This window comes from Xiphophorus maculatus, chromosome 22 (genome assembly GCF_002775205.1).
Source record: "Xiphophorus maculatus strain JP 163 A chromosome 22, X_maculatus-5.0-male, whole genome shotgun sequence".
In the NCBI taxonomy this organism is placed as follows: Eukaryota; Metazoa; Chordata; class Actinopteri; order Cyprinodontiformes; family Poeciliidae; genus Xiphophorus; species Xiphophorus maculatus.
Window position 1 is genome coordinate 24,174,652 of NC_036464.1, and position 15,800 is coordinate 24,190,451.

The 15,800-nt window shown below is 42.4% G+C and overlaps 1 protein-coding gene across 3 annotated transcripts in view; it reads right to left on the reverse strand.

The window, feature by feature from the left end:
• LOC102236001 (ras and Rab interactor 2-like) overlaps positions 1–15,800 on the reverse strand; it is a 30,277-nt gene that overhangs the window by 11,382 nt on the left and 3,095 nt on the right. For 2 of the 3 annotated variants that reach the window (XM_014471589.2, XM_023327384.1), the window contains 6 exons: positions 10,485–10,559; positions 6,719–6,819; positions 5,002–5,212; positions 4,532–4,643; positions 1,762–1,834; positions 46–137 (listed from right to left, as the gene is read on the reverse strand). In XM_014471589.2, the coding sequence (XP_014327075.1) occupies positions 46–137; positions 1,762–1,834; positions 4,532–4,643; positions 5,002–5,212; positions 6,719–6,819; positions 10,485–10,559 (664 nt within the window). Of the gene's footprint in view, positions 1–45; positions 138–1,761; positions 1,835–4,531; positions 4,644–5,001; positions 5,213–6,718; positions 6,820–8,206; positions 10,451–10,484; positions 10,560–15,800 lie in introns of those variants that run through there. The other variant, XM_023327385.1, reaches the window with a different exon arrangement.

Below are 15,800 nucleotides of genomic sequence, written 5' to 3' on the forward strand. Positions count from 1 at the left end.
TTTCTGCAGATTTGCAACACAGTGCAACCAAAAAGAAGAACAAACCTGCTCCGAGTTTGGCAGCCTCCTCAAGATCTGCGAAACTTCTGGCAGAAGAGATGGCCTCTGGAAGCTTCAGCGTGAAGGGCAGCACATCCCTGAGACAGAGCAGCCAAAAGACCAGCAGAAGGTGAGAAAGTGAAGACAGGACACCAACCAGGAGACAAGACAGACAGAAGGACGGACGGACGGATGGGGACGCTGGTGTTGGGCTAATCTACAGGGTTTCCTGTTAGAAAGAGATGAGTGGCACGGCCGTTCTTCCTGTCCTCTGTTCTCACACAGACCTGGAGGTAACACAGCTGTGTTGTCTCGTATGTTGGCTGAAAGGAGGTTTGAGGTTTCATCGGGTTCAGCTGGGCAGACAAAGCCCGGCTGTGCTGCACCTGCTTTGTGCTGTTAACAATTTAACCTAAACATACATCAAAGGAGCATCTTTGCTGCTTTATTGGAGGAGAAGCTATATTCTACTTTCTTCTAAAGCCCAACTGCTCATGCTTTATGTGCACAGCTGAAACCAGAAATGTACATTCACTTAATAAAAAGACTTCCACCTCTTTTGTCTCATCGTTTCAAGCTAAAATCAGACCAACCTCCTCTAGTCAGTTAGCATTAGCAAAATTATTTCTACTTGCTAAATGCCACAAAAATGAGAGAAATGTATTCATCAATGTCGTCAAAATCAGAGGTTTACATACAGAATGATTACTATCTCATTAAAGAATGAGGGAAAGTCAGGACGATGATGATGTCACGGTTTTGGAAACTCCTGATAGGTTAACTGACTCATTTGAGTTGATCGGAGGCACACCTATTCATGTATTTCAAGGCCACGGCTGAAACACAATGGTTTCTTGTTTGACGCGTTAAGAAAGTCAAAAGAAGCGAGCCACGATATTAGGAAGAAAATTTTGCACAAATCTGTTTCGTTTACCGATGCTAGAAAGCTCCATGTTCATCTGTTCAAACAATGACACGCGAGTGATGGGAGCGTCCAACCATCGTGCCGCATCATCTCTGTCCCACAGATGAATGGGCTCTGGTCCAAAATGTGCAGCTTGACCCCAGAACGAAATCCAAAGACCTCATGAAGATGCTGCTGAAGCTGGAAGGACAGAGCCATTGTCCAAAGTGAAAAGTACCACACACTGACACTCTTGTGAGGAGGAAGCAATTACTCCAAAAGAAACGTAAAAAGCCAGACTGCAGTTCGCAAATAACTCAGGGAAAAAGATCTTCAGTTTTGGAGCCATGTCTTGTGGTGTGAAGAAACTAAAGCAGAACTGTTTGGTCATAACAGTTTTATCAATACATTATGGAACCACCGGCCCTTTAAGAGAATTTATGAACTTGATTTGGCCAAAAACGAAAATGAGTTTGACACCCCTGATCTATGAGGACCTCCAGGAACTTTGTAGAACTGACACAAAATGAGTTCGTTTGGTCTCGATTTTGCTTCAGACACTAAGGGAAAAAGGCGTGCGTCTTTTTATTTGGTGTACATAAACTTCTGGTTTCAACCGTATGAAGATCTGGGACCATTACTCCAATAAACCTTTAACCTTTCCCATTGTATTTTTTAACATGCTCCCCTCCCCCATCATTCAGCATGTCGAACTGGACGGCTGCAGGACCAGATAGAACAGAACAATGGAGTCCCACCTCCAGCCGAACGAGTTTCAACAGTGGAGCTGAGTGAGAGGTGACTCAGTGGGAACTCACCTGCTGATGCAGCAGAAAGCCAAGAGGCGAAAAAGGTCTGCAAAGCTCAGCTCTGATCCCTCCAGAGAGAATGCTGCGGGAGAACAAGCCGACACAAACTTCAACAAACTGAAGCAACAAACAAAAACAAGTTATTTAGCTCAATTTTACTCTTTTCACAACAAAGTTTTAGGGCCAGACTAAGAGATTTTTTATCTGATGAAATTACAACAATAAGTATTATGACAAGAAAAGATAATATTAGTAAAATAAAGAATGTTACTAGAGGAAACTCGTAAAAAAAAGAAGAAAAAAGCCGTTTTAATTTTTTTTTATCTTTATTGTTTGTATAAGTTTTGTCTGTATTATTAAGACTTAATTCTGTTAATGACTATTTTCTCATATAATGACTATTCTCATACTGTTACAACTTTATTCTCGTAACATTGTTGTTGTTTTTTTTCTGGTATTATTACCACTGTATTCTCATAATGTGAGTTTGTACTTGTGTAATTTTATTTTATTTTAGCCTGGCTCTAATACTAACGAACTATCAGAATCGCTGCCGTTTCGCATGCTTAAATCGCAGGATGACTGTAGACAAAAAAAAAAAAAGCACATCTCCACGTCAACTCTAACTTTGGAATTCGCTGAGAAATTGCTGCTTCTGCAGCAGAAAGACTAACACTGTCACACATTTCACAGACGCTGACGAAGCGGCAGCAGCACCATGTAGGTGCTCACTGTTGGCTCTAGTTGCTTCTAAAAGTAGAGGCCGCCTTAGAAATGTGCTTTCTGATGGAGTTGAGGCTGTTGGAGGTCAGACTGTTAACCTTTTCTCATGTACTGACTTTCACTAAAGTTACTTAGTGACATGGGTTTAGGATTTCTATAGACAGCACTCCGGGCCAAGATGTTTGTGTTTGCGTCTCCCCTCCCCCACCGGTTGCCAAGCTTTGTCAGCATTTCACTTTTCATTGTGTTAAAAGAAAGAAATCTGGATGTTTGGACAGCTGCTCTTAGCTCACCCACTACCGCTGACCATAAGCAGCTAACTACCTGAGCAGATGGCTTGACTAATAAAACAGCTGGTATCAGCTTCTTACACTGAAAATTCAGAAAAACACTAAGCACCTGAAAACAAACACACTCACACACTCTTCATTCCATGACTTTGCTTTAGTCTATTGAAATAACATTAAAGTAAATCCACCTAGTGGACCCCAACCTATTTGTGGTTTAGAGTGCAGATTTTTCTGGGGAGCAAAACTCAGAATAACTTACAGGGTAATGTGTCTATTTGGGGATTATTTTTTTAACTTGGAGAATATCTGATATATTCAAAAGAAAATGCAGCTTGGGAAACTACTTGGGAACAATGCTACTTAACCCACTGTCAGCTGGCACATATACGGTAGTCAATCCAGGAACGCCATTCATTTTCCTTGTCACTATGTAGCTGTATCCCCAGCAGCAGAAGTCAGGAAGATTGTGGAGGTTAGCTTCCCCTGAAGTGGTGCGATGGTTTCCACTATGAGTATTAAAGCATATATGGAGTTTGAACTGCTAAATTAGGCAGTCAGAAATTATTTTAAAGCGTGTCTCAAGTGTTTGCGGGTTTTAGCTACAGGAGGCTGTTATTCTCCAAACCCCAGGAACACAGGGGGGGTACACGGTATTATTTATGTGTGAAATTTCTGGTTATCGTACCAGGAGACTCTCATGATGAGTCAAGTCCTCAAGTCCTAACAGAGCTGATCTCTGAAAAGAAAAACCAACAAATGTGGCACACTGCAGCCAGTTCAACAGTTTCCAAAGAAAGGAGCTGTCTCGACAAGTGCTGAGCTTGTGTTTATGGTGGTGGCCTTTCAGAAGGTGGCTTCTCTTTAATTGTTTGTGTAACCCCCCAAAAATGTGTTCACTCCAGTTAGATTTATGTGAAACTCTGTCTTTCTAATGCTGCTGGCACTTAGGGAGGTGCAGAAAACGACGGAGCTTTTCTCTGGGGTGAAAGTTCGGTCTTTGTCAACATGCTAGCTAAAGACCTCCGGTGCTGAACGCTGGCCACTGGTCCTGACCGATGAAAAGAGAGACCTGGCAGACTGTCCTGTCAATTCAGTAAGCATTTGGAATTTTCATTCTGGTTAGAAACGGCCCACAATTACAGAGAAAAGTGGGGAAATTCCACTGCAAATAGACATGAACGAAGGTGTGCTGATTCAGAGCGAAAGAAGAGGGAGAGAGGGAGGGAGAGAAAGAAAAGGAAAATTAATTAGTTCAATTAGTTAATGTTTGGTGAACAGCAAACCAAAGTGTTTGCCATTTCCTGCAAAGATAAGGCTGCAGAACGTCATCATGTCTATGTCAAAGCAGGTGGAGCGTGCATGGTGCTGATTTGATCCTCCACTGAAGCATGTACCACAGACCAACACAGACAATGATGGATTCAAGGCGAAACAGTTGAAAGTCTCTGCGGGTTCTCCCAGTTTCCCCATAATCCCTTTAAGCATTTACGTCTGTTCTGGTAGTTTTAGCCTACAGATGTCCGGCAGCTTCGTTTAGAGATTTCCTCCACAGTTTTGGAGAACGAGGCAGCAATCTGAGTTCAACACAGAGGAACGAGAAGGAGAACACCACCTTATTCTAACAATGACTACGGTGTCCGCACACGTCATTGCCTGCTTCTGTAGCTCTCTGTTGCATCGCTAACTGAATATTCTCAACAGGCTCTTTGTAAAGCTGCTGCGCAACCTGAGAGACCGCTCTAAGAATAGACATGGAAGTAACTCACTGTACAGACTCTCTTTGACTGCAAAGTCTTTGATGGGTTCTGCAGAGTCCTTGTCCATGCGTAGAGAAATAACTTTCCTCTGCAGGCTGGTGGACCTTCTCACCAGGAATGACTGCAGAGAAAAAAAGGGGAGATCAGGCTCACAGTGAACAGCATATGTTAATGATATTTTAATAAAGTCTGGCCTCCATCAGAAGTCCACCGATTGCAGTTTTCTGGCCGATCGTCAATCTTTTAAAAGCCTGATCTGACACTGGTCACTTGATAATGCTTAGAGAACATCATCGCTGCTCTACAAGCATTTCATTCAACCAATTCTGTCCAACAGAGGTACGATTCACCTCGTACAGAAAACGTTGGTTTATTAGATAACTGCCCTAATAGTAAAAAGTGGTTTAAGGTGCTTTGTGTTTGTCTGCCAGACAGGAGGATAGTTACAGAAGAAGCTGCCCTGGTTGCTATCCTCTCACCCCAGCAGGCTGGCTCTGCAGTATTCCAGCTGCATCCTGGTGGCTGAGGCCCAGCTGCAGCCACACGGCATGCGTGTGCATCAGTCTCTCCAGAACACTGAGCCGACGGTGGAGAGAGTCATAGCCTGAATCTCTTGCTTTGGTCGGTCCGGCTCCCATCCCAGGACAAGGCGAGGCTTGAAGAAATAGACGTCCCACTTCTTCGCTCAGCCTGCAAAACACAATTAGTCTATTATTCTGTACATGACTATGAAAACGGAGAAACATACCGGGTTCCTGCGCAATAACTGAAACAAAAATTCAACAGAACATTTTCTGAAGGTAAAGTCACTCCAAAGTACTGTAGGTACAATTTAACTGTAAAACTTTCCCAGCTGCCTTGGTAGTGTCGAATAGAGCTTACTTTATGAAAAGTAAAGTAAAACTTTAGTTTTCTTTTACTCAATAAAAGTAAAGCAAAACTTTACTTTTCAAAAAGTAAAGTTTACTCATAAACTTCACTTTATGAGTAAAGTTTCCCCAACCCAAAAAAAGAATATGGCACATTGCCCTGACTTGAAGTAAAACGACATCTTGCCAACTTGACTGATAAACTTTAATGAGAAGCTCAAGGCTGAATGAAACCTGACACAATATTTTAATGAAGATTTTTACTGTTTTTATTTTCATAGCTCCATTTGAGTAAGCAGTGTAACTTCTCCCTTTTTTCCCCGTTTTGCTCAACATCTTCCAGCTCCATCTTGTCGCTTGTTGTTTCTGCAGGGTGAGTCGGGTGCAAACCTTCAGAGACGTGCGGCTGCTAATAGTGGAGCTGCGTCTGCATTTAGCTTTTACAGTCCGACTCCGAACCGTTTTCTTTCCTCAACACTCCTCTATTTTTAGTTCCCTCTGCTCAGTACGCGCTGCCACACCGGAGAGTGGCACTGAAAGAGCCTCTCCAGCCAGCGGTTTTGAATGCTCTCCCGACGCAGACGTGCTCCAAATCATCCTGTCATCATCCATAACGCTACCATGTGTTCATGTCAGAGATGATATTCATTCATTCGTTTGTTTTTAATTGACTGGTTTAGAAAATGTAGTTAGCTGATCATTCATTCCCAATCAAAATTACAGTTGTTAACTTTAATTAATTATTACAGCAAAAATAATGTCAAAAATAAAAATAAAAAATAAAACATCTAAATCACAGCTCTGGCACACTAGTGATCACTCCTGTGACAAAATAGTTAATAAATTAATTTAATTATGTTTGATTGTGTCTCATCACTATAGTAAAAGTTAAATAAGTTAAAATTAAGCGAGCTCTCTGCAATTATTGCTGTGCACTAGCATCTATAAACAATGTGAACAAGAATATGGTGTCAAACTCTTTAGCCTTTAATATAGACCTATTAAGCGCGCGCGCACACACACACACACACACACATTCCCTCTTTGCATCTCTTCACGGTAAGACAGTAACAGGAATGAACAGCAGTGTTCCAAACAAAGCCAAACACTCTGCCACTTCCTCTACGTTTCTCAGGTACTTTCTGGAATCTGTGAGACAAAAGGGGAATAAATGACCGCAGTGACAACTCCAGTTCAAGCTCTTGCTAAAGACTTGCCATGAACACTCTCTGCTGGTGGCAACTGGGACTGCACAAGTCAAACAAGACCCAGGACAGAAAATAGTCAGCATTCCTAACAGTATGCAACAGAGACAGTAGGAGCTTACCCCACATGTGAATCAGTTTCCCGGTTGTCTTCCGCAGTCTCTGTCTTTCTCCCCATCTCCTTCTTCAGTGTGCCGATCTCCCAGACGATCGAGTCAATCAACTACCAGGACACAAACAGCAATATGAGGATGTTTAAAAGATACAGCTTCATACAATTACAACTTTTCTATGGCTCTTTATCACTATAAGACTGACACTCAGACAAGACTGAAGTGGAGTGAAGTCTACAACTCTGATATTAATTTTGAAAAATAGCCTATCAAGACACTGGAGATTGAACTAGGACATCCCTTCCTTACTAGTAATTGTTGTCATTCTACAGCTGCTGATGGGAAATGTGATGCTCTGCATGGTTAGTGAATGAGTGCGCCTCTTAACCAGACCTTCTTAGGATGTGGTCTGGTCACATTCTAAGAAGAACGGAGCAGATTACTCGAAGCAAGAGCACAATTACAGTACAACGGGTTACTCAATAAATTACCCTAAAGAAATTATAAGGCTTTTACATGTATCTTTATTCAAATAACACTGATCCCTCCCAAAGTGACTTTGAATTTCTATATAATAATTCATCGCCTTAATTCAATGCACCACAGAAAATGGTTCTTGAGTTACCTTCAACAACAGCTCAAGCCAGAAGTTTAAAGAGAAATCTGGCCTCTGCTGTCCTAAATATACCAACAGATGGCCATAAAAATATAAGGGTGAGTTATAATTGTGCACTGAAAGTCGGCGTTGAGTGCACACGAGAAAAGCAAGCGTCATAGCGCTTGCCTTTAACGCAGAGTTGATGCATGCGTTGGTGCCGTATTCTGCTAACATGAGCCTTCACGGAGGAATCGTATAAATGCTAGCACAGGTGAACCTGCTTGCAAGAACCACTTCAAAATCCTCCAACTTGAGTGTGAATTTTCACGATTGAATGATCGAATTGTGAAAAACTGGAAGGCATGTTCAAGGTTCTGCACATGAAATGTCGATGTTGGCTTTGTGTTTAGGGGCCTTATTTAGGATAACCTTCAACATACATTTTGATTGTTTCTTCCTCCATCAAGACACGATACTGAATCACACTTGCAGGGATTACTTTCATCTGTTTTCATTTCTCAAAGAGACACATGTCTGATATTCCTTTATTTATGATCAATTCCACATAGACAGCCATGTATGAAGGAATTGTTGGATCAGTGCGTACACACTTTTTCATAAATGTGGATTTTTTGTGCTTACCCAGTTTTTGGGATTTATGTTAAGAAATAATTTGCTATTTGTAAAACCCACCCTAACTCATGGTGGGGGAGTACAGAGTGTTCACAACCCTGTACTCCCCCAGGCTCAGAGGAAATCTTTCTGAAAACTCCTCAATTCATTAAATGTGGCTCTGACTCATTGAGCAGACCGCTCCGCCAGTGTTCTTCACACAGCTGAAAGATGCAGAGATACAGGTGTGGAAAGAGCAGAAAACCAGCAGAACTGACAGAACTAACCTGTGTATCAAGCTGCCTTCATCAAAAAGCTTCACGCTGAACAAATATCCAAGCCTTATGATTTTATATCTCCACGGACCGTGGGTTCTTGAGGTGTGTGGTTCAGTGGATCTTGATCTGAGCTTTGCAGATTGACGTGTGTTTCATTTCCCCTTTGGCTGACTGGTCAGATTTTCTGTTGACCAACAGCTTCGACAGAAAGAGGAAGCATGGAGCTCAGCTGTTTCAGAGCAATTCATCAATTCCTATTCCTTACTCCACGTGACCACGTTACCTGAGCGAATCAGCCAGTTTGCTGTATTCTCGGTGGAACCTCAGGTCCCCGGAACATGCAATACTGTTCAACAATTGGCCTCCTTCACAACAGAAAGATCAACTTGATATGCTTTACATGATTTTGTAAAAAAAAAAACAGCCATGAAAGTTATAGAAAGAGACAAAGAAAATAATAATAACAGGTGTGTGTAAAGACACGGAAGCCATTTTTGGGAAAGCACAGTGCAGCTAGGACTCCAGCAAAACCAGTTTTACTTGGGGAGGGAAAAAAAATCCATCAATCAGAAGAAAGGAAGAATGTGAGCCTGGCTCATCTCCAAAACCAAACTGGGCTTTATTCTATGTATGCTCGCTCACAGCAGGTTAACCTCTGTTATTCTCTACCTCCTCACAGTAGAAACACAGCCAGCATATATCTTCACCCTTTTACACGGCAAGGTCTGATCTTAGTGTGAATGAAGCTTTTAAGTGGTGTGGATGACATGATCACATGTCATGTCAGATATGTACGGTGGCCCAAAAGGGTCAACAAAATGCAAAAGCTATAAAACAACAATTTAAGCTCTGCTCAAATGGAAGTTACACCAACATCCGTCTTAGCATAACCTCCACAACATCCATTGTAGAGTGTCGCAAATTATAGCATAACCTCTCTTTAGCATAACCACTTTTTAGCATAACTTCCATTTTAGCGTAGCACCAGTAACATTAGTTTTAGCATATCGTCCACTGTGGCTTTTGCATATTGTTGACCCTTCTGGGCCACTGTAGTTATGTTTTAAACCACTAAAACTTTCCTTCATACTGTTGCAGTGGTTTAAACCTTTTTCAACGAGACACCACACACAAGTGATAAAGTGTCTGCAGTAAAGGAGCAAAGTAAAGGGCCCGCATGGTCAGGCCGGAGTCAAACAGTTGACTTGGGGAATTCGATTTCGCACACATCCCTCAAGATCCACAAAACACCCCTCCTACACAGCGATCATGGCAGAGAGGAACGCCTATTATGAGTTCAGAGAAAGAGGAAATAATGATTGGCAAGCTGAAATATCTCATTTTATTTTCCATGCTGTCAATAATCAGAATAAGAATGGAAGGCGTTAGTGGGACGTTAGTTTGCCGCATCGGACCAGAACCTAGGAAGGTGAGTTTAATGTTTTGGTCCAATAGATGCGGCAACAAGAGGCTGAGGAAAAAAAAGATGTGATTTTTGTCACGCAGCTGTGACAACGAGAGATGATTTTTGGCACATTAACCCGAACATGACGTTCCCCACTTGCTGCTGCACACTGCTACGGAGATGGCTGAAAGAAGGTTACCACACTTTCGCCTTACAAGAAACAGAAGCTCATCCTTTGACCAGAGTAAAATAACCGAGGTTTTTGGAAATGGAGCCAGAACTCAAAAACACTCTTTAGAGCAGAGTTGTCAAACTCCACACCTCGAGGGTCACAACTTTTAGATGTGCCTCTGCTGAAACAAATAATTAGGTCATAAGCAGGATTTTGGAGAACTTGTCTACAAACTGTGGAGGTAATTCAGCCATTTGATTCCAGTGTGTTAGACCAGAGGCACATCTAAAAAATGCTGACCAGTGGTCCTGGAGGACCGGAGTTTGACACCCCCGCTTTAGAAGAACTTTAATCATCTCTAACCCATGATGTGAAACTTCCTTTTATCAGTCAAAATTCCTTAAGTTTGCAAACTGGTCAAATATCACCACAGACTAATTTCTTCCCGTAAGATAAATATGAGGCTTACAGTTATTTGTCTACATGAAAAAAGCCTGGATTGTGAAATCAGAGAAAACTAAAACTTAACTAAAATAGCAGTTAGAGTGGGCAGGTTAATCTGCCTCTCCCCTCTAACTGGTACCTTTGCTGCTCCATACTAGGAGCACAAGATCTGCATTCACACCCCAAGCTTTTAAAATAATCCTAGATTCTCCTCATGAAAAGCCCAACAACAGAGAGCAGTTCCTGATTACTCAGGGTTCACACACCTTGAAGAAACTGCCCTTCGTCTCCTGCTCACAGGATGGACTGATCGACATGTTGTCTCTTTGTCGCTGAGCCATCTGTGGAAGAGACAAGACATTAAATATGAAGACAAAAAGACAAAAACAAAACAAGAATGTTAAAATTTGCCAGGAAAACTAACTTTACTGAACAGAAAGAGAGATAATATAAAGCTCTGGGACTGACTCATTTAATGAAAACATTATGAACATGTGAATTCACCTTAGAGAGTCTACAGAGTTTTACCAATGGTGAGTGGTGAGACACTTACCATTGGTTAACCCCTAACTCTTGCTTTATTTGGAGAAGTTGAAGAACCAGTTACTGTCAGGAAGGGACTCATCATTGAAGAGTCCTTACTTTAAGACATGAGGAGAGTGACATCATCACCCTGGCAGGTATAAAGTGATTCACGGTCGGTACAAAACAAGCCGCAATAGATAGACACGTCTCCTCTTCGGTCTGTGCCCAGCCATGGGTTAAAGTCCGGCCACCAGGCACTTGCCAACCCCACCTCCAGGCCTGGCTCAAGAGAGGGCCCGGTGACCCGCATCCAGGCAAGGGAACACAGTTTCCAACGATCGTATAAGGCAGGGGTGCCCCAAGTGGGTCTTCGAGGACCGGCATCCTGCATGTTTTAGTTTCTCCCTGGTGGTAGTAACAACCTTCTCAGCATGTCAGTGTTCTCCTAAGGCCTCTTATGAGCCATCATTTGATCCAGGTGTGTTAAACCAGGGAGAGAACTAAAACACGCAGGATGCCGGCCCTCGAGGACTAACTTTGGACACCCCTGTTATAAAGGGTCTTTGGGCTGGGCTTTGTCTGGCTCCTCAACTAGAACCTGCCTGCCTTGGGTGACCTTCATTGGGCATGAAGCCCCTGGCTGCATAGCTCCTAGGATCTCTGGGACACACAAAGCCCTCCACCACGATAAGGTGGCAGCCCCTGCTGAAACCATCCATCCATCCATCCATCCATCCATCCATCCATCCATCTTCTTCCGCTTATCCGAGGTCGGGTCGCGGGGGTAGCAGCTTCAGAAGGGAGGCCCAGACTTCCCTCTCCCCGGCCACTTCTTCCAGCTCTTCCGGGGGAATCCCGAGGCGTTCCCAGGCCAGCCGAGAGACATAGTCCCTCCAGCGTGTCCTGGGTCTTCCCCGGGGCCTCCTCCCGGTGGGACGTGCCCGGAACACCTCACCAGGGAGGCGTCCAGGAGGCATCCTGACCAGATGCCCGAGCCACCTCAACTGGCTCCTCTCGATGTGAAGGAGCAGCGGCTCTACTCTGAGTCCCTCCTGGATGACTGAGCTTCTCACCCTATCTCTAAGGGAGAGCCCAGCCACCCTACGGAGAAAACCCATTTCGGCCGCTTGTATCCGCGATCTCGTTCTTTCGGTCATGACCCAAAGCTCATGACCATAGATGAGGGTGGGAACGTAGATCGACCGGTAAATCGAGAGCTTTGCTTTTTGGCTCAGCTCTCTCTTCACCACGACGGACCGGTACAACGCCCGCTTAACGGCAGACGCTGCACCAATCCGCCTGTCGACCTCCCGCTCCCTTCTTCCCCCATTCGTGAACAAGATCCCGAGATACTTGAACTCCTCCACTTGGGGCAGGACACCCCCCCTGACCCGGAGAAGGCACTCTACCCTTTTCCGGCTCAAGACCATGGCCTCGGATTTGGAGGCACTGATCCCCATCCCGGCCGCTTCACACTCGGCTGCGAACCGCTCCAGCGAGAGCTGCAGATCACGATCTGCTGAAACCGTTAAATCAAATTTAACCACATTGTCAGCCTCGATAAACTAATGTTAAAATTCTAGATCTGTGGTCTGCGTTAAAATGTTTGCATCTATTGGGTGGGTCTGCGGGGGACTGAAGCAGCTGCTTACTTTATTTATGCCATGGGCCAGTTCTAAATCTGACCAGCATTACATGGTGTTTTAGATCCACTGGCTGATTACTTACTTAGGGTTTGACAGAACATAAGTTTTCGCAGAAGTGCGAAAACTTATTATTGCTTTAGTATTAGTATTTTTTTTGTTGGTTTGTTGCTTTCAAGATCATAGTTGTGTGTTTAAGAACTGTCAGCAATGTCTTCCAGTAACATTTAATTACCCAGTAATATTTTAACACTTCCTGTCAACATAACGTTTTTTAATACAAAAGCACGGCTTAACAAGTTTTCCTTGGGAAATCCTGGATGCCCAACAGATTCCCTGAAGTATTTCCAGTCCAAGGAAGTACTGTCTTTTTCACACAAGTAGCTAAAGATAAAACAGCATTACTGTCAACCCAGTTTCTGTGATTACATACCTGATCTATTTTAAGAAGTGTCTCCATCAGGGCAGACTTGGATTCAACACAAATGTCAGATTTTGAAGCTCTTCAGTTCTGCTCTATCAGAAACCTGGACTCCTCCTTTGTGAGGTTTTAGAATATAACTCCTATGAACGGTCTATCTGTGAAGTTACCATTCACAGGAGTTATATTCTATATATATGGGCCGACCCTGTGATTTCAAAGCTTGTAGATCACCTTTATGCAGTAATAAATAATTTCCCGTTTTAATGTGTCAGTTTCTCACATCATCACACTGGACTTTTGGTTCACAGTTTGCTTGGGATGACGTGTCTTCACTTGGTTCCAGACAACCAGAATGTCGGATCAACTTGTAGTCTTTTCTAGAACTCGGTGTGAGTGCGGCTCAGTGGGAAGTGTGGTTTAGGATTATTTTGAAGTTTCTTCCCACTGCCTGGACAAAAAAGCAACAGGTTTAGACTTGCCTGTTGAGACAAGAAATTACAGGGAAAATGTTTTACCCCAACAAAGCTCCAAGTAACCTTTCACAATCAGCACATTTGGTTTTCTTCCAAAGTCTGTTATCTTTACTACATTTATTTTTCGCAATTTCATATTTAAGAAGGTAACTTAAGCTTCTCAACTGATGTACTAAAGTCTCCAAGGAGAAAAAATAAAAATATTCTACTAGTTAAGAAAAGGATTTTAATTTTTTTTTATGAAAACAGCAAATATAGAACATTCTATGTTTTTGTATAGTGATAAAACTACAGTACCTGTTTGATACTTTTTGTATGTTTCGAAAGGTTCATCCCTCGTCCTCTGTCTGTCTGAATATTACAATACATTTCTTAACAGAATAGTCTCCATCACAAAGGCCAAGACAGGTATCAGAAGAAACATTTGTCTAGAGAAATAATTGAAAATTATTATTTAAAGCTCCAGACATGACGCTCACAGCTCTGTTGAATTTATGAATAAGTCTCTTATTTTGAAATGAGAGAAAATAGTTTTTGGGTTGTCTTGGTGTCTGGAACGACTTGTGGTTGGGTTGACACCTCCACCAGGCTGAAAAGAAATGGATGGCAGTGCAGCTAAAAATGCTAGGTTAGCATCTGCTTCAAAGCTTCCTGTCTGAATGTGTAAAACTAGAGAACCATTTGGCTCAGTGGTCGTATTTTGTTTAGCTTTTTTAATAAACAACGGAAAAATCTGAATGCCGCCCGTCATTTTGATGGGTCTACAATTCACACCTTTTTCAACTTCACCCGCAAGGAGGGCAACTCAAATCAATTTTTTTTTAAAATCCCTTCTCAATAGATCGGGAATGACAGATCTATGTCATTCCCGACATAGATCTGAACTAAACGCATTCTGCTGACCCAGAACCTGACGGCGCAAAGGAAGGAGCGCGATTAGTGTTCAGAGTCCGACCCAACATTTGGGCCTTGTCAGGACAAATTATTTGCTCCATGTCTGGTTGATTCGAGCTTCTGCAGCGCGTTTAACAAACCTAGAGCACATACAGAACAGAGAAAACTAAAGAAGAATACTATGAATCCATTTTATAGTTTAAATGGAAGAATAGGCAGCTTATCTTGTTGAGGAAAGAGAGAAATGTGCAGAAGTTAATTCAACTTTAACAACCGCATCTCACTGCAGAGCTAAATACATGCGTGGCGTCGCCTTGCTCAGCTCCCCTCGATCACATATCCTAGATGATTTGCACCCGACTCACCCTGGTTTTGTAACAGCGAATAAAAAGTTACATGTGTTCATCTGTTTTTATCTGTGTGGGGATGTGGATTATCTAGCTAAATATTACTAATTAAACAGAATAAAAATTAAATGCAACTGAATAGCCTATGTCATTATCATTATTCAAAACTTGACAAGAGAAAATAGACAGAATTTTTTTTTTTTTGATGCCGCCAGTCAAAATGATAAAACGACAAAAAAAAAGCCTAACATGACCTCCGATTTTGCTGTAAATTTACTTAGACCACTCCAGCCTGAACAGGATTATTCGATGAAGATTCAGGAAACTGATAGGACCACATCTGTGGAACCGGGGACTCAGACAAGCACGAAAAACAAAACAAACATAAGACTGGTCGAGCCTTGACTGATTTATAACCACCAACTCTAGTACGGTTAAAAGCAGAAGTTTACCTTTGCTGAATAAAAAGACGTCCACCTGTTTTTCCTCACTGTCTGAAGTGAAATTAGGCCAAACTTCTCTCGTCTTAGGTAAGTTAGAATTATCAAAATGATTATTATTAGATGAGCAAGTTTGATAATGTAAGAAAACCACAATTTTCTGTTCAATCAGTTGGTATTTAAAACAACCGTCACAAAATAATGTTAAAATTAAATGATGTTCTTTTAAAATTCAGCATTTCATGGAAAAAAAACTGTCTATGTCCTGAAAAATCTCAGGTTTTTAAGATAATGGCCTTTAATCAATTAATTGTTAGTCAATCAACAAGATCAATCAACTGTAACTTGCAATGACAACACCAACGCCACAACATGCACAACCTTTATGTTGACATTAGCGGCGTTTTCACAAATGGTCTCCATTCAAATATGTTTATTTTCAAGAACCCAGAACATCCCATGCTGAGGAGATCCTCTAGAAATTAGGCCAATTCCTAACTGGGATCGTCTACCTGTGCAAAAGTGGTCAGAGTGATCCTGGAGATGATCCAGAGGCTAAGCGAGCCTTTCAGGAAATACACCGTTTGAATTCCTGACCCATGACTCACGGTTGAGGCAGAACACAGCTTTAGTCTCCTGTGGTACCAGTACCAGCACTAAGCACATCAGCAGATTGCCGAGAAGATTGAAAAAGCAACCTCTCAGTACAAAGGAAGTAGATTTCTCCCTCTCCTGTTTCTTAAACAAACAAGTCGATGACAAACTGTCAAGTTAGGGACATGATGTGCAAGTGTCTGTATTACCAGTCTACAGATAAAAGGTTTCCCCCAAAAAAC